The sequence below is a fragment of the Primulina eburnea genome, chromosome 4 (assembly GCF_022965805.1).
Source record: "Primulina eburnea isolate SZY01 chromosome 4, ASM2296580v1, whole genome shotgun sequence".
Classification (NCBI taxonomy): Eukaryota; Viridiplantae; Streptophyta; class Magnoliopsida; order Lamiales; family Gesneriaceae; genus Primulina; species Primulina eburnea.
The window spans coordinates 44,553,068-44,578,623 of NC_133104.1; the positions used below are offsets into that span (position 1 = coordinate 44,553,068).

General features: G+C 35.4%; 3 protein-coding genes and 1 long non-coding RNA gene across 6 annotated transcripts; 2 read left to right on the forward strand and 2 right to left on the reverse strand.

The window, feature by feature from the left end:
* The first annotated feature begins 889 nt into the window (after positions 1–889).
* Positions 890–1,846, forward strand: LOC140829992 (uncharacterized). Of its 2 annotated transcripts, XR_012117590.1 has the most exons (3): positions 890–1,013; positions 1,109–1,196; positions 1,527–1,846. It is a non-coding gene; the product is annotated as an uncharacterized lncRNA (long non-coding RNA). The 2 variants fall into 2 exon arrangements; XR_012117589.1 differs by having other exon boundaries at positions 1,005–1,196.
* A 380-nt stretch (positions 1,847–2,226) lies between these two features.
* Positions 2,227–10,898, reverse strand: LOC140829459 (uncharacterized). Its single transcript, XM_073192719.1, has 18 exons — positions 10,284–10,898; positions 9,353–9,463; positions 9,199–9,255; positions 9,010–9,086; positions 8,814–8,913; positions 8,260–8,333; positions 7,522–7,622; positions 7,352–7,455; positions 6,951–7,004; positions 6,790–6,845; positions 6,656–6,694; positions 5,551–5,692; positions 5,267–5,451; positions 4,826–4,893; positions 4,639–4,711; positions 4,415–4,476; positions 2,878–4,159; positions 2,227–2,718 (listed from the first exon to the last, which is right to left on the reverse strand). The coding sequence occupies exons 1-18, from the start codon at positions 10,362–10,364 to the stop codon at positions 2,457–2,459; spliced, it is 2,928 nt and encodes a 975-aa protein (XP_073048820.1). The 5' UTR covers positions 10,365–10,898; the 3' UTR covers positions 2,227–2,456.
* Positions 10,899–16,070: 5,172 nt separating this feature from the next.
* On the forward strand, positions 16,071–23,606 carry LOC140829460 (uncharacterized). Its single transcript, XM_073192720.1, has 13 exons — positions 16,071–16,568; positions 17,048–17,197; positions 17,746–17,916; positions 18,203–18,346; positions 19,014–19,119; positions 19,286–19,434; positions 19,527–19,652; positions 19,762–19,905; positions 20,162–20,249; positions 20,831–21,204; positions 21,662–21,982; positions 22,363–22,587; positions 23,282–23,606. Exons 1-13 carry the CDS (start codon positions 16,317–16,319, stop codon positions 23,414–23,416), a joined length of 2,385 nt encoding a protein of 794 aa, XP_073048821.1. The 5' UTR covers positions 16,071–16,316; the 3' UTR covers positions 23,417–23,606.
* On the reverse strand, positions 23,564–25,406 carry LOC140829461 (pentatricopeptide repeat-containing protein At3g26630, chloroplastic). Of its 2 annotated transcripts, none has more exons than XM_073192722.1 (2): positions 23,794–25,406; positions 23,564–23,698 (listed from the first exon to the last, which is right to left on the reverse strand). In XM_073192722.1, exon 1 carries the CDS (start codon positions 25,250–25,252, stop codon positions 24,017–24,019), a length of 1,236 nt encoding a protein of 411 aa, XP_073048823.1. In that variant the 5' UTR covers positions 25,253–25,406; the 3' UTR covers positions 23,564–23,698; positions 23,794–24,016. The 2 variants fall into 2 exon arrangements, with proteins under 2 accessions (XP_073048823.1, XP_073048822.1); XM_073192721.1 differs by having other exon boundaries at positions 23,617–23,712.
* Between the last annotated feature and the right edge of the window lie 150 nt (positions 25,407–25,556).

The window sequence follows — 25,556 nt, forward strand, 5'->3', positions numbered from 1 at the left end:
ACGAAATGACAAGATAAGTAAGGATACTTAAGCCTTCATTTATTACAAATAAAATGGGTCCGTAATTTTTGGGGAAACAAGATTTAAATTTTGATAACGAAAAATTCAATGTACGTAGGTAGAAAATATTTTTTTTTGCAAAAAAGTTTTTATTATGCTTGGCTTCTATTTTAGTTCACCGTGCATGATATATAATAGGGTTATCCCGTGGATGATATGGAGATTTGGTTTTGTAAATTTTGATACTTTACAAAATCTTCCCTTGTTATAACTTTTGATAGTTATAATATTACCCTATTTTGTAAAAAAATTATTAAACTTAAAAAAAATTAAAACAAACACATGTGACGTATACATCACGTATTAGTACGTATATCTATATTATCTATATTATATTATTAAGTGTGATACCTTAGAGTAACTACTTTAGAGAAAAACAAAATATTTAATTACATAATTATCCTTCTTATCCTACTAAAAAACTTCTCAAGCCACTCCATATTTTACATAGAAAAAACTAAACGAAACTTTTATTTTTAATCGAACAACTCTTCTAAATTGAAAATAATTCGTGTTAATTATTTAGTATTATTTTATTAAATTAAAAAAAATAATAATAATACATGCAACGAGTCTGTATTTTTTGTCGGTGGATATTATTTATGTGTGTTGTACTTGTGATTTGTCAACTACCAATTCATTTTTTTCAGTAATTAACTGATTTATTATAGAATCCACCAAGAAAGTCAACGACGTCCCTGGCCTGGAACAAGTTTGACTTTATAGAGTTGACCGTGTCAGAAATCATAACCCGGCAATGTTTGATGTCGGATTTTTCCATGTGTGTTGGGGACCCTCCCTTGTACTCATTTTTGAAGCTCAGATTTGTGATTTTTTTAGAGAAACAAAGGGATAAATATATTTACAGCATCGTTTGAAGGTTTACGAGGATGTACCTCCACGGCTCCACCATATGACAAGATCAAGAGGATGATTATTCCTGACGCTCTCAAGTTAGTTCACTGCTGAGATATATTTTTATTTACCTTTATGTTTCATTTGTAGTGCCTGATACCTGGCATTTTTATATTGGCTGTTTGACAAATAGGGTTTTGCGGCTGCAAGCTTGGCGCAAGTACTGTTTATTGGGTAAACTCTCGGCTGAGGTTGGATGGAACCACTATGATATTATCAGGGTAAGTTAAATGCTCAATCTCTGGTATATGCGCGCCTGTCATTGACATGTTTTACAAATGAATCTTCCTATTTTCTGTAAACATATAATATAGCACTGTGGCGACTTGCATTTGATTTTCGTTTTCTTTTCATGTCTCAACTTCTTGTGTATATGATCTATCTACTAAATATTCCTTCAAAGCATGTCTCCTGATCTGCCTCTACCGTTAATTCACTGTAGATTGTGTTTGTTGCTAGAGTCAGTCAATTTGTTTATTTCAGTGATTTTAACATTTGGAAACTGGCCTTTAAATCCTCTGAGGCATTAACTTATATGTCCGATTATTTAGGCGCTGGAGATGAAGAGAAAAGATAGAGCTCGAGCGATGTACAAGAGGAAGAAACAGTGAGAGTTAAAGCGGAGAAGGTTGCTGGGAGAAGCTTGGAGCTCAACTGGATGTGCTTGTTCCGATCAAATACTAAAATAGTATGATTTTTTTGCTAGTGATAACGAGGTTTTGTTACCCACATGGTAGTTGGCGGTCCAAATTTAATATCATTTGAGGTTTGAGTGTTGAAAAAAGACACGGATCCCTCACATTCGAAAGAATTTGGATTGTCCTAAAAGTTGGATCGAACTCTCCATGATAACGATTTCAGTGGGAAAATAGTTTTGACTCTAATAGAGTAGTAGTTTCTTGTTGATTTAGTACATTATCGAATATTGCACTACCATATATTTTTGGTCCAACTTATCTGTGATTGGTATCAAATCTATTTCAATCCCAACCTTTTCAGAACCAAAAGAGTTGGGGGACCTAGCTGGTGGTATAAGTTACGCATTTACAAATTTAGATTCCATGGTTAATTGAAAGTTAGTTTTTTTTTTTTTTTTTTTTTTTTTTACTTTTACCTTACATAGAACAACACGATGTATTGAGATAAAAGATTATTATTCTTATAATTAAAATAATAATGATTGTTTTGGTCTGACAAATATTTCGGTAGTATAAAAGCATGGGAAAAACGACTTAGAATGAATTATTGGGCAGCCTTGGAATGGAGTACGCTAATAATATTAACAAGAATGAATAAATAAAATCCCTACTGAATAAGAGACAAAAACAGCTCTAAGTTGCGTCTGAAAATCGCCATAAATTTCCTTGAAATATAAAGTCCATTACTTTGATTCCTTCCCCCGACTTTTATTTCAAAGAGAATCCAAGAAAAGCGCACACTATACCCGGAAGAAATTTACGCCCGAGTAAAATTATACTGTGCTAGCAAGTACAGTGGAATACAGCGTTGCCAAAGCAGCGTGCCTTGTTTGCGATCTTTCTTACACCGGTTTCAGTATTAGAAGGATCTACAGTTGCAGAGGATGTGTGTGTCCTATCCATGATATTGATTTCAGGAGCTTCAAGGATAGTCTTGGACGGGGACAATGCACGCTGCATCGCCCATATCGCGAGTGGTCTCATGTATATGAGAGATCGGAAATGCCCTCCAGTGGTCCAGCCTTCCGGAGTCTGGAAGGCGTATCTGAAGCGCAAATAATGTGAATAAGATCTTGTGAATGAATACTTAAATATCAACAAACTCAAAATTCTTGAAATGTTAGGCAGAAAAATTGGAGAATTTTCAGGTACAGAAAAATTGGAGAATTTTCAGGTACGGAAAAATTGAAATCTTGGCACTTACCCGAACCCTTCTTCAGACCAGCCAGCAAGGAATATACCTTTTGCAGTTGTGAAGGCCTGCTCCTCCATTCCAGCATGAATCATGGTAGCCGCAACGCCATAAGTCACACCAGTCCATATTTCACGAGATTGCATACACGTGGTGTCTATCTTACCGTTTGGATACATTCCATTTACGGCACCCATCCGGCCTCCTTTAATTTTCATAACATTAAAATCATATATTTTCTGAAGCGTACTTCGAATCTTGGAATCTTCAAAAAGATCCGGCAAGCCCGAAGAAGCCGTGTACCACTGCCCGGCAAGTTGATCAGTCTGGATAGACTTGCTGTTACTGCTAGACCCGCTGTCATAGTTAAAATACGTGCCGTTCCACAATTTTTCTTCAAAAACAGCTTTGGCCTTGAAGAATTTCCTGTTGCATTTCTCAGCAAAGGCAACATCCCCTAGCTGTAAGGCCATTGCTGCTGCAGCTTGAAGGGCAGCTAGCCATAAGGAACCACAGTAGGCACTTATACCATGAACGGTCCAGGTGTCATAAGTTTGATCTGGGAACCCATCATTTTCTATCAGACCATCTCTATCTCGATCGAACTGATCCATGTATTCGACTGCGGCACATACCGCTGGCCAAACATCGGCCCCGAAAGAGAAATCTCCTGTTGCAGCAAAGTCTCGATAAACCTGTAGAATGAACTTCGGATTCAGATCTTTCCACCTACTTGTGTCATGTATGTTATACGCGTTCATTTCATGCCAGGGATCGTGAGTTCCAAGATCGTGAGGAACGGCTCCTTTCACCTTACGAATTCCCCAGTTCCCCTCGGCAAGAAACTTCACTTTTCTTGTATCCTCGGCTAACACTGCTTTAGCAAATTCACGCTGAATTCCAAGCTCAATTTTTGGAAACAGCTCGAGAAGTGCAAAAGAAGCATAGAAATGCACGTCATATGTACACCACATTATATATTCAACACCTTCCAGATATAAAAACCGGCCCACATCATGACTGCTGTTCATTGATTCCATGAACTTACTAGAGGGCGATTGAAAGCGCTTGTCCTCCATACGAGTGCCTGTATCTTGTTGATCTACGTATCTTCTAGAAGCTATACCACCTTCTATTGGATCAGCTTTTAAAGAAGTTTTACAACCATTTTCAGTCGTTACTTTAAGAATTTCAACTGGCCTATGTACTACCCTTGATTCGGTTGATTCTGCTGGTTTACTATCTGTGATTATGGACTTGATACCAGTTGACTCGTCGTTTTGTAAGGAAGAGTCTGCATGAAAAAATAATCACGGAAATGCTTACGCAAAAATCATAGCAAAAGAGCGAACACAAAAACTAGCACTTCGAGAAAACAATCGTGTGGCAGTCCTCTCAAGCTTTGTCATATTATATTGCAATGAAATGTAGTCTAAAAAATATTCTTGAAGGAAAAAAGAGTTTTAACTACCATTTGCGACAGGCTAAAAGCAAGAGCAGAACTTAAGTGGATAATAATTAAAAAAGATCAATAAATATCAGTTAATACCAATCCAGACTGTTCCCCCAGAGACCAGAAAATATAGCTCGTTGAACAGTGTAAACCTATACCTGCATACCAAAGATCAATATTGTAAAGTATATCATGCACAATCTTCTCAAAATGAACAATATTTGTTGGCGAATAATTAGAACAGATAATTTCATTGTCAATAAAATCATTATTGTAGGAAAAAAAGTGTGATTGATGAAAAAGATTTCTAAGAATTTTACCATTCAGGAAGACGGTCGTCTTTAAGAATAGGGTTCTGCCACTTTTCGATCTCTTCCTCCCATAGTTTATAATCTGATACATTTTTAGAACACGAGTAATTAAGTTATATTTATAATAAGCAAAGATTTGTTAACGATGGTAAAGAAAAAGCACATCTTAAAGGTGCTATGAATGAAGAATACTCACTTGTAAGTGCATCATGCACCAAATCTTTAGCCGCCATTTCAGAGGTGCCATAAAATTTAGTATACCTCCTGGAAACCAAGAGAAGGAAAATAACATGTAAAATAAGCAAAAAACATTATCAGACTCTCAAAAACCACTACCCAAATGTAATATTATTACGTCACCAACAAAATCAGCGAGAGAAGCCAAAGGAGGGCTAGCAGGGACGATTACCACAATACCCTCATAAAGATTTCAAGACCACACACACAGAGATACACATGTGTGTATACACATACACACATTTACAAATGATTTTGTTGCCCCTAAATTTTATGAGTTTTAGTTTTAAACCCCCCACCCCCCCTCCCCCTCTTTAAGGAACTTCTAGCTTCGCCATTGGACTTAGTTGTGAGTCGGACACTCCTAAAGTCAATCTCATAAAACAAGTTATTGATTTACCTAGGATAGGACTTCCCCTTGCAAAATTTAACTTTAGGAGAAGACCAAGAAACGGCAAATGCAACAGTGCATTTCCCATGAGGTTCAACCCATGTAGAAGCAGCAACAGCAGCACAGTACGTCTCTCCAGGTGATGATGGCATGGTAGGCCCTCTGCTGTAGTTCTCTCGATCAAAATGGCCATCCTACAGATTTGTGCACGTAAGCCAATATAAGTTAAACTACCAAAAAACGAAAAAATTTCAAGTAACACTTCTTATTTCAGTATAGGTGAGAATCTTTACCTGAACCATTTTTCCCCACATATCCTTTGCAGTTACACAGCTTCCTTCAGTCAGACCAAAACAAGGCAAAACTGATACACTCACATTCTGAGTCTCACATGCCGCAATGGCAAAGGTCACAGGAGGGTTATCTTTTGCTGTTCTGCAAGAAATTAATTTTATTTTACGAAATAGCACATTTGGTGCATATCTATTATGTCACAAGAAAACGTTTCTTTTATTGGTCTATACTTTGAATTATTTCTGTTTTCTAGACTTGCAGTGGTGGTTGTGGCATTAGAAGGTTACATGCCTCGTATTCAGAGATTCAACTATAATTTCTGTTTCTCATCTTTTGTTTTTTTAATGGCCTAGAAAGCTTGTGAGGTACCAAAAGAAGTATTTGGAGATAAGTTGATTAAAAGAGAGAAGTTTATGTATTGTAAACTGCTTTGATTGATAAACATGAAAAAAGGAAAAATAAGGGAGAAAAACAGGAAAAACAAACCAAAAAGACCAGTTTCAATAAGAATGGTACAAAAATTACAAAAGATGGATGGAAAATCTTATAGACTTATATTAACATTATGTAACTGCTGGTGAAATGCATAAAGAAATAAAAGTGCACAAAGTCTGATGGGATTTGATTGAAGGCCCGAGAACAAATAAAATATAGATTCCCACCAAAAAGAAGACTTTAGGTCTTAATGATCACTAATACTATTAGAGAACCAACATAAGAAGAAAAAGAGATTTTGGAATATGTTCCACAAACGAAATTTTTTAAAAGCAGCAAGTCATCCTTAATAATAATAAGCTTGAAAATGAGGCTAATTTTTGCATGTGAAACCGTTTGGCTTAAGCTGCACGGTCATTGTGTCACCTATAATAGGCATGAATTTTATTTATCCTACAGTTGACCTGTTCTGCTTAAGTAGAGGACCAGGGATGGTCTACTTCTTGACAATTTGGAAGAAAATAACCTAGTCTAGGATGAATTCTGGTTTTCTTTGGTACGAGTGGAACGTATCATTCGATTTTACTTCTACAAAAGTGAACCGCAACACCTAAACTAAAATTCACAAACCAACGGTCATATTACTAAGTGTAAAGTTTGATGACTTGCTTGTGATGTAACAGCACGCCTGAAACTCCATCTTCACCTCTGAAAAAGTTGAGAAAAGGCCACATAAACATAAAGTGTCAAAATTTCAGTAACATACAATAAAAGAACAAACTTAGTTTGGAATAGATTCTCACATAAATGGTTCATTAACATGATCTCCCGACGTATGTGAGATACCTCCAATGGAATTCTGCATTAATCAAAAGGTAATAACTGAAAAGGCCAGATATTTTCTCATGGGCACAGCCACGTTTACTTCCATCAATCAGAAACAAAAAAATGGGGAAAAACTCACCGCCCATGTAAAAAGAAGGTTGACCTTTGCTCTCTCCTTTCCAGTGTTTGCCAACTAAAAAATGACAAAAAGAAAATGATTTTGTATAAGCAAAGAACAGCATCAGTATTTCCTCAACAATAAGAAGGCAGTTTAAAGTTAGATCCTAAGGTACAAAAATATCATTTTACCATAATACGTGAAATATTATTCACACTAAACCCTTTCATGGAATTTGTAACTCACGGAACTAGAAAACTTTGTTTTGTTACTATAGGATAAATACTAACTGAAATCCTGAGAAAATAATCCAACATTTTTACATGCATAATTTCATAGTTCTACGGAGAAATTTTTATATTCCACAACCAAGAATGGAGAGATTTGCACAACCATATAGCATGAGACGGAACTTTACATACAGTGTAAACGAACACGGCTGTTGGAAGGCTGCTTTCCCGATAATTATGTGGTATAAATGGTGATATTTGCCGACAAGAAATTTTTAACTCGGGATCTGGTTCACCTATAGGCACAAAAATGTTACAAAAAAATGTAATCCATGTAAAAGAAAATTAATTTACAAAATTACCATCATATACAGTCCACGCTCTTGGAAATAACGCATGATATGTGGAATGCTGGCCTGTCAAGTTCCATCCCCATGATGCTATACCTTGATCGCAAGACTTCCTGAGATGGAAATGATATATAGTGCCATAAATAATATCTTCTCAAGGTTTTTAAGACAAACAATTAAAAAAAGAGGACAATTAGGCAAAACGATGGTATAAATGCAAGATGGTATTTCTGACATGGTGTGCGTTCCCTCACAAACTAACGTTAGTAGTAACCTCTAGACTCAGTCTTTGCTTGATTTTTGTCAAGAAACCAAATAGAATGTAATGTCACAAGAAGAAAAGTTTTTAATCAGAAAGGTAGGGATTAACCGCAACACTGCATCAACCATGTGAGAGCACACATAGCCGCTCAAATTGATACATATGACACGATCCATCATAAGTTCGCCTCGGAAAAAGCAATATCATTCCACTCTCCAAAATTACGTGAATCTGAACTTGTTCTATAAATATAAGAAGGGTTCAGAACCACAGGAATGAGATGTCAGGGCTGGAGGTAGTACTATAAAGAAAGGTTCAATAGGCTATAACATAACGATGGATAACAGCATATTAGGCTATAGGAGTGTTAGAAATCATTGATTTAGCTAAAAAGCACCGAACCATCAAGATTCCGCATTTGTGACTTTTTCATCAAGTGAATATTAAACAAAAGTTCAAGAAAAACTGAAACCTCTTATTATCCTTACCCTAAACCTTCATGTTGGCCAGGAGCTAGAACAGATGCATACTTTTTGTTTCCTCCATCTCGAGATATGAAAATCTGTGGATTTGTAAATCGTTAGGTGGTCTTGAATGAACTTTTTACAATTAACTAGTTATTTTACTTTCCTAATTGTGCTCTTTCATCCTTTATGCATATGCATTTATTTTAAGCTTCCACTTTTTGGGTCGGATAGCACGTGGAAAAAAAAATTCCCCAGAAATAAATAGATAATTATTTTTTAAAACGAGAAATAAATAGATTTTGCTAAGCAGGAGAAAAAAAACAGATTCTCAATCAAACTTATTAACATATCACACCCAATGTCTCACTCATAACATGTATGGTACAGATTATAAAAATGTAACAGCTGAATTATCAAGAAAACACACAAAAAGGAGTCACTATTGTTCCATATTAACTCAATTGTTCCATATTAATATTTTCTTTTCAATATCCACTCCCACCAACAACTAAGTGAAGCCAGATCCAAGCAGCCAAATAAAGAACAGATGAATGATGTCAATTAGACGATCTTACAGAGAACTGGTTGACCATCATGGGAGATGTCTCGCATATGCCAGGAAGTATTTGAAAATGCCTGAATTCCCCTCTGAAGCCTCTAGATATGCTACCACTTCTGTGATCACATGTAGATTGACTAGTAATTAGTTCAGGTAGAAACAAAATAGAATTTGGCAGAGTACCAATGCTGAGTACTAATTGTATTACTTACCCCATCCCACCAAGTGGAACTCCTTGTGAAGCAGAAGGTTTGCAACTTTCTCGAGTGAAAGGATCTATCGGTGCTTTCTGTACAAAGGGCAAATTTAAAAGGACACAACAACAATAATAACGCGTGTTTGCTTTCATTTTGTACATCAAAGAGCTCTTTTTTAAATGGTGGCAAAGGGGAGAACTTTACTCTTCCATGCGACGCTTCTTCCTGTACATAATTCCACAAACGTATTCCGAGTCGAACCTATAGACATTATTGCAAATTTCAGTTAAAATCAAAACAGGAAGTGAGCGCTTCATACAATTTTTTGCTGGCAGGTTACATCAATAATGTTGATTACCATTTTCACTGCTTCTGTGAACGTGACACTGAATTCTTTGAGAATACTAGCTTGGCTATTCAATTTCCTTCTCCATGCTTGTTCGGGAGGGGAAGCACTATCAAAATCAAGCTGCACACAATAAACTCACAAACTCAAAATGGCGTATATTATGAATAAATGCTCCAGATATGCAATTGAGCTATTTACATTTGATAATGATGATGGAAAATGGTCACAATTATATGGATTTATCGGCTAAAATGCATAATGTGCAGATTCCATGGTCAGATACCAACAAAACATACTCATGACACCATGTCTATAAATAACAATACTATCTTGTCGCATAAACTTAGAATCGTATTAACATCAAGAAGGGAAAAAAAGAAACAAACAATTGAAATTCACATAGAGTCCGCTCTGTTCATTATACTTATCTTTCTCCTAAATGGTAGCAGTCTCAATAAAAGAAAAGAGTGCTAACACGACAAAGAGGTTTGCACTAAGACGCCAAAACCAGCTATACAATTGCATATTTTGCAACATAATCTCTCTTTTTTTACTGAAAAAATAACAAAATCGAAGAAGAAAACTAAATCAAATATTCCCCTTTCTGCAGAATCTTCATCATATAATGATTTGCTAAAGGTGCAGCAAGTTTCAAACTAAAACAACGTAGGAAGATGATTTACCTCAGACCATTAAAATTACACCCGGTCAGTCCTATGCTCTAGCAAAAGAAACACGCTACAATTCACCAGTAAATTTAACCGTATAGGCACATCTCCAAACAGGAAATACAAAATGCACAACCCAATACTCTTCGTACAGTCAATTGAAGTTTGTATGAACACACACACACAAAAAAAAAGAAACGAAAACAAAATTTTCAGCCAAATACAAAATTCTAAAGAAAAACACAAGATATCCCAGATGAAGAAGAGCTTACCAACTGCAAAGTTGTCCGATTTATATATTCTTCAGGAGGCCATGAATTCTTTCTAAAATGAAACAAGTTGCCGCTCACCATTTGACTCTCTTTATGTACCTAAATCTCTATATGTATATAAACTCAAGATTGGATTTTTATACAGACATCGCAATCCAAATCACTCAAAATTTTCAGAACCTCTTTTTACAAATAAAAATTGAGGAGGAAACACAAAAATTAGATTCAAATCCTCCCAAGAACCAATCTTTAAATCTAGGCCACTTTTTTGGATAAATCATTAAAGGTTTACTTAAAGTATCAAGCAGTAAAACCTCAAGAAAATGGTAGTAAGTCGAAAAGAAGAGGTCGGGACGAAAATAGGATCGAAATTCTTGGGATCCGGATTTTGTCAGGTAATGAAAAATAAAAGATGGGTTTTTTTTAAAAAATCTCAACTGGGTATTTTTATTGATTTTTTCCTTGATTTTCTGTGTGTTCCGTAGCTTCTTCACAGGACACAGGATCCACCACCTGGAAATGTGGAGTTCTGAATACTCGACAGGTGGTTATAAACCTAAAGGAACCAGTAAATTATACAGCAACACTTTGTGCATAAAAAAAACTAATAATAATACAACACTTTGTCCCTGTCAGCCTCCTCCAACATGTTTTATACCTAAAATATTGTAATCATATACTTTTTAGAAAAAAATATTGTTATTTTTTTAAATACGTTTCTTTGAATTAGAGCTCCGACTTTATTCTTATTCTCCATTGGTAAAAGATTTCGAGAGAAAATGGATATTAAAAAGTTAAAGGGTAGTATAAGATAATGGGTGTAAATTGTGGACTAAGTTGCATGATTCCATTGGTCTTCCATTATGAAGAGATTTCAACAACGTGGAAAATGGATGGCCAAAGCCAACAATAATAATTAAGTATCATTCTTAGGCTTTGTTGGCTCATCAATTTTAAGTAGCATAGAAATTTTATTTTTTTTAATTGGTATTCATACCATATATAGTGAAACACATGGACATGGTGAATGCTCACTGTAAATTAAAATATGGTATGGATATCAATAAAAAAATATCGATTGTACATATTTTAATATCGACTATATACGGTATGAATACCAATTAAATAAAAAAAAATATCGATTGTACATATTTTAATACATATAAATATATAATGATAAATCGCGACGACCTAACATATATGTATACATGTTGTGTGTGTATGTATAATATATATATAATGTATTAATTACGTATAATATATTTTTTATTTTTCATACAATTGTGTTTACTATAATTTTTTTATTGTATGTTGTTACCTTCAATTCCACAATAATTTTCTTTAGCCACCATCTCGGACCTAGCTTAGGCACCGATAAATTAAAATATTTTTAAAAAAGTAATTATTTAAAGCTAAAAATAGTCGTTTCAAGCTGTCAAGGAATACTAGTTTACCATTCAAGAATGGCAAAATTGCATTTTGAAATTTAATTATACCTGATCAAATTTGTATGCGAGTGGTTCATTTTTTTACTAATGATAATGATACTTAATAAAAAGTTTCATAATTTATTTTTGAATAAATAAGATAAGAAAAATTTTCAAATCAACTTTATTAAAACACGAAAACTACGTCTTATAAGTTCTAAAATGGATATCTGAATCAACCTTACTGATGTAGCCAAAAATTATGATTATCCGAACTACTCTACTGGTTCGTAATCGGGTCTTCCAAGTAACTGATGGAGAGAAATCTTTGTGGGCTATCACCTGCGTCATAAACAAAACGCCAGAGGCGTCGGGGTAGACACTCCGACGCTCAAGTCAGGAAATAACTCCTAGATCGTAACTGAGAGCTAAAAGGTTTAAGAAAATACCCCTTGAATAACGAGAATACTCTCTTATTTATAGTTTTTTTTTTTGGAGAGTGTATAGTGGGCTTGGGCTTTTATAATTAATATAGTGGGCTTGGACTTTTATAATTAATTATGAGCTTCATTAGTCATTACCCATCACTAACTTACAAAAAATATATAATTTTTATTATAAATATGATTCCATAACCACTTTTAAACAATTTATTTTTACATTATATATTCCATGAAAGAATATGTGGATTTGATCCAGAATCGTAGTTTCTTCCGTCACTAATTTTATTTTAATAATATTTGATCCATCTAGAAGATGTGATAGGCATTCGTAGCTTTTTACAGAAAGTTGATTTGTGAGCTCTCCATCAAAGACTTCATAAAAGTAATTGGTCCACATTCACATACCAATCTTAATTTATGTTAGGAAATTAATTGTAAATTAGATGCAATGTTAAACAATAGGAAAAATGATTCAAAAGTTTAGCTTGTAAAATCATGCAAATATCTTGATTTCGAGAGTCGATTTGTATCGGTTAAACCAAATTAATCGAGATCAAATCTAAGTAATTTTCACTCGATTATTCTGATGGATTGGTTAGCAAAATTTTGAAACTGATCTTCTCCGTTTTTGAAATTGCACATAACGAATAGATTCATATTTTGGAAAGATGACTTTTGTTTTTAGTCGAAAGTTGCTTCGGTCAATTCAATTTTGGGTCAATTTTGATTGGATTTAGTTTGGTTTAATTTATAATAATTTAATTGAAATTATAACAGAACTGAGATCATATTAGAAATTAGGCAAAAACTTGTGTGAGACGGTCTCACGGGTTGTATTTTGTGAGACAGATATCTCATTTGAGTCATCCATGAAAAAATATTACTTTTTATTGTGAATATCGGTAGAGTTGACCTATCTCACAAATAAAAATTCGTGAGACATACTCACAAAAAACATACTCTAAAAATGAAGAGGTTCCCGAGTGTTATATGTAATTTATTTAAAAATATTGTCATTTTCAGTATCGTTTGTCTTCTTATATTCTTATATGTTGAAAAACGATTATATTTATTTATCGTTAATGGGAAGTAAAATGACAAGTATGTCCTTGTGCTTCGTGTCCGAAAAAGACTTTTTTTTCTTCTCAAATTATTTTATCTGTAATTTTTTTCATTTAAAAAGTTCTTTCAGAATTTTATGACCACATGGTATCTATTTGAAATAAATGCAAAAGTTGTGTTTTTCTCATTTTCAATAATTAATACAAATAAATAAATATATATGAAGGCTGACATAGTAGTTTTATATTAAACGATTTTACTAATATAAAATAAAGATGAACATATAAAATTACAACCAGAACATATGATAAGATCATATTAATATCCAAGAAAATAAACATAACCTAATAAATTAACAAATAAATAATCAATATACAAAATTATCCTTTTAAGCTGATATGCTGCATAATTTATTAATCCTGGAAAATGATTTAAATATGGTTTTTGTACGTGTTAAATATTTTATAATATAGGTGTCCCAATGCAATTTATGAAGTCATGGCCTGGCAACCAATGATTTGGGTTATACAATTGGGCTTTATGACTTTGGGCTTAATAGGAAAAAACGATGGGCTCTATGCCATGTGTTTTAACTTTTTATCGCCTTATCTATTTATTTTATGTGTTGAAGGCCTCTCTGCACTAATTCGAAGAATGGAAGCACAAAGTTTAATGCATGGTCACAAGGTATGTCGAGGGGCACCCATTGTATCTCATATTTTATTTGCAGATGATAACTTCTTCTTTTAAAGGAGAGAATTTGGTCACGAATACTATCTTGGAAAAATAAACCACTTATTAAGGCAGTGGTACAAGCTATACCATCATATTGTATGAGTGTTTTTCTATTGCTGATGTCTATAACAGAAGAAATCCGGTGAATGTTAAATTCTTTCTGGTAGGGATCGAAGAAAGACAACCAACGTTGTATCCATTGGCTTTCTTGGGACAGGCTGAGCGTTTGAAAGAGAACAGAGGTATAGGGTTTATAGATCTCTGCGGTTTCAATCTTGCAATGATAGGAAGACAAGGTTGGTCCTTTATTTCCAGCCCAGAAACACTCGCAAGCAAAATCTTCAAAGCTAGATACTTCCCTGGAGGGGTCTTCCTCACAGCCCAGTTGGGCCATAATCCAAGTTTTGTTTGGAAAAGTATCTGGAGCTCTCAATCATTGTTACAAATTGGAAGCCGTTGGAAGATCGGAGATGAAACAAAAATTAATACTTGGAATGATCCTTGGCTAAGAGAGGCCAACAATTTTCGAGTTCAAACTTCGATAATCTCTAGAATGGAATCACTAATGGTGGCTGCATTGATGATTCCAGGACGCAAGCAATGGAATGTTGATCTAATCAATGAATTGTTTAATGCAGGGGATACATGTTAAACCTTGAAAATACCTTTACAGGATACTCCAGTGACAGATACAAGAATATGACATTACAACAAAAATGAGAGATATATCGTTAAATCGGGGTATTGGATGGTTTCTGAGATTATGTATTCCAATATGGAATTTAGGACTTTGGGAGAATGGAAAATGTCTGGAATTTACAGATCCCACCAAAAGTCAAACCTTTTTTATGGCGAGCGATTAGAGACTGTCTATTAGTTAGAGCAACTATTCAACGCAAAGGTATTCCAGTCGCTCTCACATGTGTACATTGCGGTGGTCATATTGAAAACACATGGCATGCCTTTTTGCTATGCCTTTTTGCTCAAGAATGCTGGAATGAATCCCATATCTCCCATGTTATAAACTCATGTGCAACTAAGGTGGAAAGTTTTGCATAAATGATATTTTTGATAATGAATATATTAACGAATATGGAAGGTAGGAAATCTGTTATGATCATGTGAGCTTTATGGAAACAAAGAAATGATAAACTATGAAACAATAAGCATTGCACATCGTCACAACAGGTTCATGGAGCTCTACAGACATTGTATGATTGGCTACAGGAAAAGAAAGAGGACCTCTATTCAATCCAAACGTGCTAAGGATTGACCCAATATGTAAAATACGAAGATGATTAGCTACAGACATTGTATGATTGGTTACGGGTTCTGCTTGGATAAATACGAAGATGATTACAAATTTATATTCGTTTTGACAGAGGGTAAGTACTTGGTTTATTCCGTTTAAAACAACGGTCATAGGATCTGCATACGTTGCAGGGACTAATGTAAATATAGTAGTGTATTGGACTATGTTAATTGTTTCGTTAATATTTTTGATCCTAGAGATGACTTGTTAAAGAAACTGCATAAACCAGAGTACTTAGAGCATGAGAGAAGTTTCAACTTGACGAATTTGAGCGGACATTTGTGTTTGTACACACGCATAGAGTTTATGATTAGAATATGGTTGCCAAAAGAAGATCACGGTTGTCGTAAACGCAACAGCCAATCGCCGGTAGAAGGGGAGAGCGATCAAGTCTTTTATGCTCGTAGGATGATGATTTGACAATCAAGAACGAGGTTGTGTTTCATGACGCCAAATTGCCAATGGTACAAGTTACGCGGTTTGTTCGATGACCAAATGTTGATCTTACTCTACCAACAGAAGTTCAAACTATTAATTCGTAACCAAATAATGGCGCAACTGAAGAGCTGCAGCACCAGCACTTATCACAAATAGCTCCATTAAAATGCTATTAATCAAGAATTAAAAAAATAACATGAAAAAATCACATCACGATACCAAATAATTTGATTCTTTAAAAGAAACGAATATAATATTTAGTGCATAAAAAATGAAAAAAATTCAGAAGGCGACAATAAAAAAAGAAGGCGAAGAAAAGCCAGCCACAAGTGAGCGAACAATGGAGAACATAAAAGGAACGGCCACACGATTTTTGCTAAAAAAATGGAAACGTACAAAAAGATTTCAGTTGCTCCAAATTCCTCCACGTTTCTTCCCGCAAACCAATACCCACTTAGCTCCAGAACCCAGTTCACAGTGTTTTTTGAGCTGCCGTTTCATCCTTTTTTCCTATCAAAATCACCCTCAGAACACGCAGAATTTGTCGGCGTTGTGTCAAAATTTGGATTGATATTCAAAACTAATCTGAGTTTGACTTAATCTCGGAGATTCCGTCATGGATGCAGCTATTCAGCTGGTCTACTGCGGAATCGATCCTCAGCACCCGAATTCATCAGTTTTTCCAACTTTCTTGAATTCGAAGTCGAGCAGTCGTTATTTTTTCCCGAGAATGATCGACGCTCGGAAGCGAAAAGGCGTTGTGAAGGCCGTTTCCACCGAGCCAAGACCGTCGAAATCGTCTCCGCCGACAAAAGAAGTTAATGGATCGGCCAAAACGACGTCTAAATCTGTCAACGGTGTTTCCACTGTAAGTTTTGCGACGAATTTCATTTATTGTGTTTGCATTTGGAGGGTATTAATTCTTTGGGTGTTAGGTATATCCCATCTATTCTCTTTTATGATTCTCTTTCATGATGCTATCATTGGGGAAATCTTAGTGATGCTGACTGGTAAAGATGGATGCTTTACTGAGTATTATTTCATATGTTTCTTTTTCTTTGGAGCTAATTTAATGACCTTTTATTTTAAAATATTAAATGATTTGAGTGATTGAATGCAGAAGTCGCTATATTGATGATCTGAAAATGTTATTTAATCTGTTCAGGAACATGAAAGAAGTAAGTGTTTAACGAATAAATGAATAAATAAAGAATCTTGATAGAAAATTAGATCTAAACAGGGACACAAAGATGAAATCTTGCGTAAAAATGGAAGAAATTTTTAGGGTAGTGTATGGCGATGTGTAAAAGTGGTGTTTTATTGACTTACTTTGTCTGGAAATGCCAGAGAGTTCAGGATGTTTCGCAGGAGATCAAAAGGGTGAGAGCACAGATGGAAGAAAATGAGCAGTTGGCTGTACTTATGAGAGGACTCAGAGGTCAGAATTTGAAGGACACATTATTTGCCGATGACAGTATCAAGCTCCGTCTTGTTGAGGTTATGTTCACAACTTTGAATTATGTATATTTAATTTGAGAGCTTTTTGTGGTTGTTTTGTTGGTTTCTATGATGTATGTGTCTTTTATTCCTTCTCCATATACTGTTTTTACCCAAATGAGAACAGTCTGAGGTTTCTGCTCTCCAGTTTTGTTTATACCGTCGAAGAATTTTGCGGGGAAGCAAAGCTGTAGGGTCATAGGAATGGAAGGTTTTTTACTGTATTTAAGTGACGTGTGTTATTTCAAATTCTCCATAAAACACACACTACTGACAGAAAAATCAAGTTTGTGTTTTATGATATCTTGTACGTACCAGTTGTTTTCTTATTGACTATTTTATTTTGTAGAATGTTTTTTGATCTAGTCAATTCTAAACTCTCAACGGAGTAGAGATTTCAATATGCAGCGCGAATACTGATTTTATTCGAAATGCAACAGTGTTTGATTTGATTGATTTCTATCAACACAAGTGTTTCTCAATATTTTCATAGTAAAAAGAAGTTGTGGCAGCTTTGTAATGCCTTGCGAGGTATTCTGCTTCTTCAGGTTGATGAGAGCAGTGAGTTTTTGCCATTGGTTTATGAACCTGATACGATTGCTGCTTACTGGGGAAAAAGGCCACGTGCTGTTGCCACTCGTATAGTCCAATTATCGTCTGTGGCTGGAGGCTTTCTTTCTCGCCTTTCCTGGGATTTCATAAAAAACAAGTTAAAAGAGGTGAAATGCCAGTTTTGCTTTGATTCTTTATATTGCCACTTGTCATTTTGATTATTTTGAATTTTTTCTTGCAACAATCTTTGAGATGATTATGAAAATTTATATGCGTTATCTTTCCGGACCATATGCATTCTCTTCTCCATCAGTGAGTTTCCCATCTTTGTTGATTCAAGGTCTTGTACTTTAGGCATTAAAGATATAAAGCTCGTGAGTCTGCAAAGTCATGCATTTTCTAAGATATAGGCCTCATTTTTCATATAATCTCTGTTTCTTTCTGTCTAAATAGAATGAGGTTGCCCGGGCTATCGAATTGAGGGAAATAGTTACCTCTTTGGGACCAGCATACATAAAGCTTGGGCAAGCATTGAGTATCCGTCCAGATATCCTGTCACCTGCGGCAATGGTTGAACTACAAAAGCTTTGTGACAAGGTAAATTCATTTTCATATCCCCAAGTTGCAAATGGATGAAATGTTATTTGACTTTCTTTGACATGACATTTGTCGTAGATAAATAACCTACAGCCTTCTTAGACAAATTTGATTTCGGGATTTTTGAACTTTATGATACTCTTAATTCGTAAATTCCTTTTTTTTTTTTTTTGGGTTCCAGAATGTGTTCAGTTGAAGAGAACTTGCATTGATCTTGGATTATCCTAAACAAGGCTACAATCACTTTAACTTCATATATTTTTTAAGTGAGAAATACATTGCTCAATACTGAACAACTGGGTAACTGGGTATGTATTGTGACAAATGCAAGCTTGATTTTATATGTGAATGGGGGAATGCAATCTAGATAAGACTGTGAATTCCTTTCCTTCCTCGTGAGCCTAGTAGTTGAAATGCTAAAGAAAACATAAGTGTGCCATACAGCTCTTTCTTCTGCATGTCCCAATTAGGTCCAGGGTACTGGTCTACTGGAATCTTATGTTAATTTTTTAGCTGTGAATTTATTTTAATTGCATGGCTCATTGATGGAAACTCTGAAAACACCATTAGCAACATTTTATTGGCCCTCTGGCCACAAAATTTTTCAGGGGTACATGTGAGTGATCATGATTTCAATTGTTGACTTTTTTGTCCGTTGTTTTTGCAGGTTCCATCATTTCCAGATGATGTAGCTATGGCACTTATTGAAGAAGAACTTGGACAGCCGTGGTATAATTTATACTCTGAACTTTCTCCTTCCCCTATTGCTGCAGGTAATCAATCTTATAAGCCTTTAATGGTTTACCAGCATTTATTTGTATCAAATTACTAATGAAAATATATCATGGAGTCTGATATTTTAGAAGTTTAACTTTATGTTTCTTTCCTTGGGAATACCTGAAGCTTATTTATTTTCATTCTTATGGAAATAAATGGCAGCATCACTAGGCCAGGTCTATAAGGGCCGGATAAAGGAAACTGGGGATTTGGTTGCTGTCAAGGTTCAAAGACCTTTTGTCCTTGAGACTGTTACAGTTGACTTGTTCATCATAAGGAACTTGGGACTTTTTCTTCGTAAATTTCCTCAGGTATAGATTTTGTGTTCCCGTTTCTATATAACATGCCAAAGAGGTGATTTGAAAAATGTGTATGTAGATCCAATGACATCTATTTTCTTCAGATTTCAATTGATGTTGTTGGATTGGTTGATGAATGGGCTGCTCGCTTCTTTGAGGAGCTTGATTATGTTAATGAAGGGGAAAATGGAACAATATTTGCAGAAATGATAAAGAAAGACCTTCCCCAGGTAATGTTCCTTAAAAAAAGGTTCTTGATCAAAATCGCGAGTAAAAACCAACGAAGTAATGAAAACCTTGTTTGTGATTTATCACACTTACTAATATTCGGACTTACAGGTAGTTGTGCCCAAGACATATGAAAAATACACTGCTAGGAAGGTACTGACAACGCAATGGATAGATGGGGAGAAACTGTCACAAAGTACTGAAAGTGATGTTGGAGAGTTGGTAAATGTTGGAGTTATATGCTACCTTAAGCAGGTAATTAGTGTTGATATCGGGTTTTAATGGTTGCTTAATTGAAAACGCCAGATGCCCCTCCTGTCTCCATGTTTGGGGGTTCAAATATCTTGAAAATAAATAATTGATGTTGTTATATGCCAACTAGAACATTATTTATATGGATGGTTGTAAATCGATGCATGAATATGAAGAAGTTGCTACATAATATGTAAAAAGAAAGCTCCTTTGTATATATCCACCAATCTCATCTTGCTTACTTTTTCTTGATTTGCAGTTGCTTGACACTGGCTTTTTCCATGCTGATCCACATCCGGGAAATTTAATTCGTACCCCAGATGGGAAGCTGGCTATACTGGATTTTGGTAAAATATTTATAGTGTACCTTTTTTTATTGAATTTCTTTATGAACTGCAGATTACTTCCTCCATTAAAATTAAACTTTTTATTACTACTGGTCAGTGGAAATTTATTTTGAATTTTATTGAAATCTTTGCCAATGGTATTCCAGAAACCATCACTTATTGAATAAGGTGAGAAAAGCCGTTTATTATTGTGAGGAGGTTTCATGAAATAGGTGAGCGACAAAAGCGAGAGCTGGAGGTGCTTGCTTGTTTCCTGATGTTTTACATATATGGTGCTGTACTAGGATAAAGACAAAATGCATTCTTTCACGAGTAACCTGTCGCAAAATTTTCAGATTCTTTTATGATTGTACATTTGACAGCCTTCTGTAAATATGAATATATTGAGCTTTATAATAAATATCTCTGTTATAGTTCATGGATTCATGTACATTTATAAATTGAACAGGATGAAATAAGTGATTTGATTATTTAATCTAAATGTTTTTCTCTCTTTCTTTCCAAAGCTTTGCATGCCACCAAATGTAAGAATCATGCACTCTGTTCCCTTGCATATAAATGACTGGTGCTTAATATGGCAGGCCTGGTGACAAAGTTGACAGATGATCAGAAATATGGCATGATTGAAGCTATTGCCCACCTTATTCATCGAGATTATGGTGCAATAGTAAAAGATTTTGTTAAACTAGGCTTTATTCCAGAAGGAGTTAATTTGGAACCCATTTTACCTGTACTTGCCAAAGTTTTCGATCAGGCCCTCGAGGGTGGGGGAGCGAAAAATATAAACTTTCAGGAGCTTGCTTCAGATTTGGCACAGATAACATTTGATTATCCATTCAGAATTCCGCCTTATTTCGCACTTATTATTAGAGCAATTGGGGTGCTGGAGGGCATAGCTTTAGTGGGAAATCCTGATTTTGCCATTGTAGATGAAGCCTATCCATACATAGCACAGGTGCGGAAACACACTGATCAGATTTATCTGTTTGCAGAATGTGACGTTTATGTGGTTATCTTTTCGGAAGGAAATCTTTTATTATATAAATATCATGTCATGTCAGAATATTTGGGTTTAGGTTTTAAAATATTGTCCAGTTATTTTAAAATTTAAGATATATTGTATTGAGATAGAATGTAATATGATGAGAGAATTTTTGGGGAGTTGTGAAAAAATCAATTGTAAATAATGATTTAATAAGGATATGTGAACATGGGGGTGAAAATGTCTTTTGGGAGAAAACTGGGAATACCATGGATATATTTTATGTGTCCACGCATTCCTTCATGTTTTCATCTTTATGAAGTTAATTAGCAATGGGGTGTTCTTTACTTTTATTGATTTCTTGAGTTTTTTACTCAACTTGATACGAGATTGAATAATAATATTGTCCTTTCTCTCTTGTGAATTTCAGAGGCTGCTCACCGACGAATCTCCTCGTTTAAGGAATGCTTTACGTTACACAATATATGGGAAAACTGGTATCTTTGATGCTGAAAGATTTATTGATGTCATGCAAGCTTTTGAGAATTTCATAGATGCGGCAAAGAGTGGAGGTGGAGAAAATCTGAATGGAAGAATGGCAGATCTTGGGATTCTACAAAATCAAACAAACAATTTACTTCTTGGTTTTACGACCAGTGATTCGCAAGCACAGCCATTCCAAACAAGAGCAGCCTTGGCTTTTTTACTATCTGATAAGGGGAACTTTTTTCGAGATTTTCTGCTGGATGAGGTATTGTTACATTGTGGTTTCCATATTTGCTAGCCATTTGACTTAAAACTAAGCGTGATTATATTTGGATTTGGTTAGTGAACTATGCTTAAGAGAGAAATTATGAATCTGTGGCGACTTGGAATCATATTTATGTTTATATAAAAATAAATTATGGCAAGCAAGTTCGTTATTGGCCGTATGAAACTGATAATGGTCAACAGGTCAAGATGATTTACCAGACTATTTTACCACAAAAACTTTGTAATAATTCTTTTATCAACGTTACATGTCAACAACTATATTGAGGGACTTAAAACGTCATTTGTTAGATGCTTCTTTGTTTCTGCAAAGAGATTATGTGCCCCGATTAATATTTTTCTTGGGTGACTCATAAACAGATTGTTAAGGGCATTGATGCCATTACAAGGGAGCAGTTAGTGCAAATAATGCTGCTACTTGGCATCAGAAACATATCCCCAGTTTTTGGCTTCATTCCTACCCTGGGGCCTTTCAGGACAGCTGCTCTTCTTCCCACGATCACTGAGGAGGATAAACTTATTTTAAACAATGTTCAGAAAATCGTTGGATTCTTGGGTGCTGGAACTGTACCTTCATCAGATAAGGTAAATACAAAGTCTTTGAGTTTTATTTTCATTACCATTGCAAAGAAAAGTTTTGTGCATTATTTATGTTCCTGTGGTAAGTTGCACTATCAGCAGAATGATTCTGAAACTTATTTAAAATGGGTAAAGTTGGTAGAATTAGTGTTTAACTGCGTCATCATTTGTCAGATGAAAAGAAAATTACTAAGCTTACAAGATCAAGTTCTGGTGTCATGGTCCTTTATTGTTTAAGACTGGGTTGTGCTGGAATTATCGATTATCTCATTGGCATATTTTCGAGAATCTCGTTCCCCCACCAATCTTGAGGCCAAAAGTAGAAAATTCATCATTAAATTTTAGCCTTCATATCACATCTTTTGCTGCAATTCGGATTACATCTTTACCATATCGATTGCATAGCGAATAATCAATAATGTATTGGATATATGACAAATTACCGGTAAGTATGTCTCAATGAAACACTAATACAGTAGATGACTTTGAATTACACATAGCTGTTTTATTAATGAAACATTATACACAGCTCAAATGTTACAATTTCATAATCCTTCAATACTTTGACCAATGTATAAACTAACCAATCTTTAAACTTAGCTCAAGACTATGTTAACAGTAACTTACATTTGCCCTTCTATTCACTGCACGACGGTGGAAAGATTGCACTAATAGCTGATAGATTTTCTCTAAACTACAGGGTATAAATGCTCCTCAACTGATCCAAGAGCTACTTCCGGTGTTTCCAGGACTCACTGCCAAAGTGCTTCCGGAGGTGCTTAATCGTTTGTCCTCGCGAGTCTTGGCCCGTATATTTCGAGATATGCTTTTGTAACCATGAAATTTTTTATTTTCGGTTAAACACTTCCCTTGTGCATATATTGAACCACATTGCAGAGAAGACAGATCGTAGCCCGAAATTGATTACCTACATTCTTGTCCCAGTGTATGAAAATATAACCAGTGACTCGCTATTTCTAAATTAACTTGGAAGAATAATACATAAATCTCACAAGTTTACACTATATGAGACCTTATCTGTGTCTTTCTTGGCACCGTAGCATATTTGGCAAAGACGTGGATGATTGAATCAGTCTTGTTTGGTTTGCCAAATGTGCTGTAATGGTATGTCTAAGTAGTTAAAAAAATTTGCTCAGAAGCCAAAAAAATAAAAAATACTTTCAATTCATGGAAGGTTCAGTTTCCACCCACCCTGCGAGAAGCTGGAATTTTGGTTAAAGGGACCAGTTACAGGACAAGGCCATTCATTTCCTCTTATTGTTAGTCACAAATTCCTGAAAATTATCATCAGTAATGTCTACTTTTGCATTGTATCATGCCGCATAACATCGAATGCATTTGCTGAAATCCAACTGAAATCCAACCCCTGACTGCATATCTACATCCAACAATCACAACACTAGAGGGTCTGATTTTATGATGTTAAACGGGAGTATATCTCAGACAAGCAAGTATAATGTTCAATGCTTGGTGTAATACCATATCGTTCAGTCATGTGCGCAAAATACTCAAGGCCCTTTTCTAAGTCATTCACGCGCAGGCAAGCACACAAGATGCCAACAAAAGTGATCCCATCCGGCTCCACGTTCATCCTCTCCATCTCCCCAAAAAGAGCAATGGCTTCATGACCACGTCCATGAACACCAAGACTGGTGATCATCGTATTCCATGTAGCTACACTCTTATCCTCCATACTTTCAAATACTCGTTTAGCATGCTCCAAACTACCACATTTGCTATACATGTCAACCAATGCAGTCCCAAGAAAAGGCCCGATCTCAAACCCACTCTTGATCGCAAAGTCGTGCACCCAAGAACCCAATTTAAGGCTCCCCAATTCTGTGCAAGCCCCGAGAAGACCAACAAGTGTGTGCTCATTCGGGCTCACATTATTGCCCTGCATTCTTGAGAATAACTCGAATGCCTTTTCGGGTTCCTTACTCTTGGCATATCCATTGATCATGGCAGTCCAAGAAACCACATTTCTTACAGGCATCTTATCAAACAGCTGTTGTGCTGAATCCATTCTTCCAGTACAAGCAAGCCCTGCAACAACAGTAGTCCAGGATACTACATTTTTCCCGCACATTTTATGAAACACCTTGATCCCGTCATTCAAAACCCCGCACTTGAAATACAAATCAATCAAAACATTATCCAAATATACATCTCCATAAAACCCGGTTTTAATCGCAAGCCCGTAAACCTCCTTCGCCTTTTCAACATAAAAACAATCCAAACAAGCTTTCATTACAAACGGGAAGGTGAACTTATCTAATCTCACCCCGTCACAAACCATCGAATTATACCAAAGAATAGCTCGACGCGAGCAGCCATTTACAATATATGTTCTGATAAGCAAATTCCAGGCAAACGTGGTCGGCTCATCAATTTGTAGAAACACAAAAGTCGCATAATCCAACTTCCCATAAGAAGAACAAAGCTGAAGCAATCTCGTAGCAATCAATTCACAACCATCGAACCCATTTCTGATAATTCTACCATGTATCTGCTTCAGCTGTCTGAAGCTGCTGCATTTCTGCAGAAAAATAAAGGCATCCTGAGAAGTGAAACTGGGTTTGGAACTCGACTGCAAGTTTCTTGAGAATAAAACATCAGGATAGCTTAATGAAAGGCATCCGACCATCATAGAGTGGTAGTTGCTTGAATTTACGCTTGATACAGCACAAAAATGGATTCTTTGAAAGGAAGGAGAAGGAAACGTAAGATCGTTTGGCTATTACGTCATGTGGCCGATTACCACTCACACAACTTTTGATCGACTCTGCTCCCAGCTTTATGGTAAAATGAACTCGGCTCGGGTCCCTAAACTTGGCCCATTTACCAAACCCATATCTATTTCGTGTCCCAATTATACAATAAAATTACATTTTTAGTCTTAGTTTATTTTTTATGATTTTTGTTGAATTAAAGTTTTCTTTGTTATCTTTGAT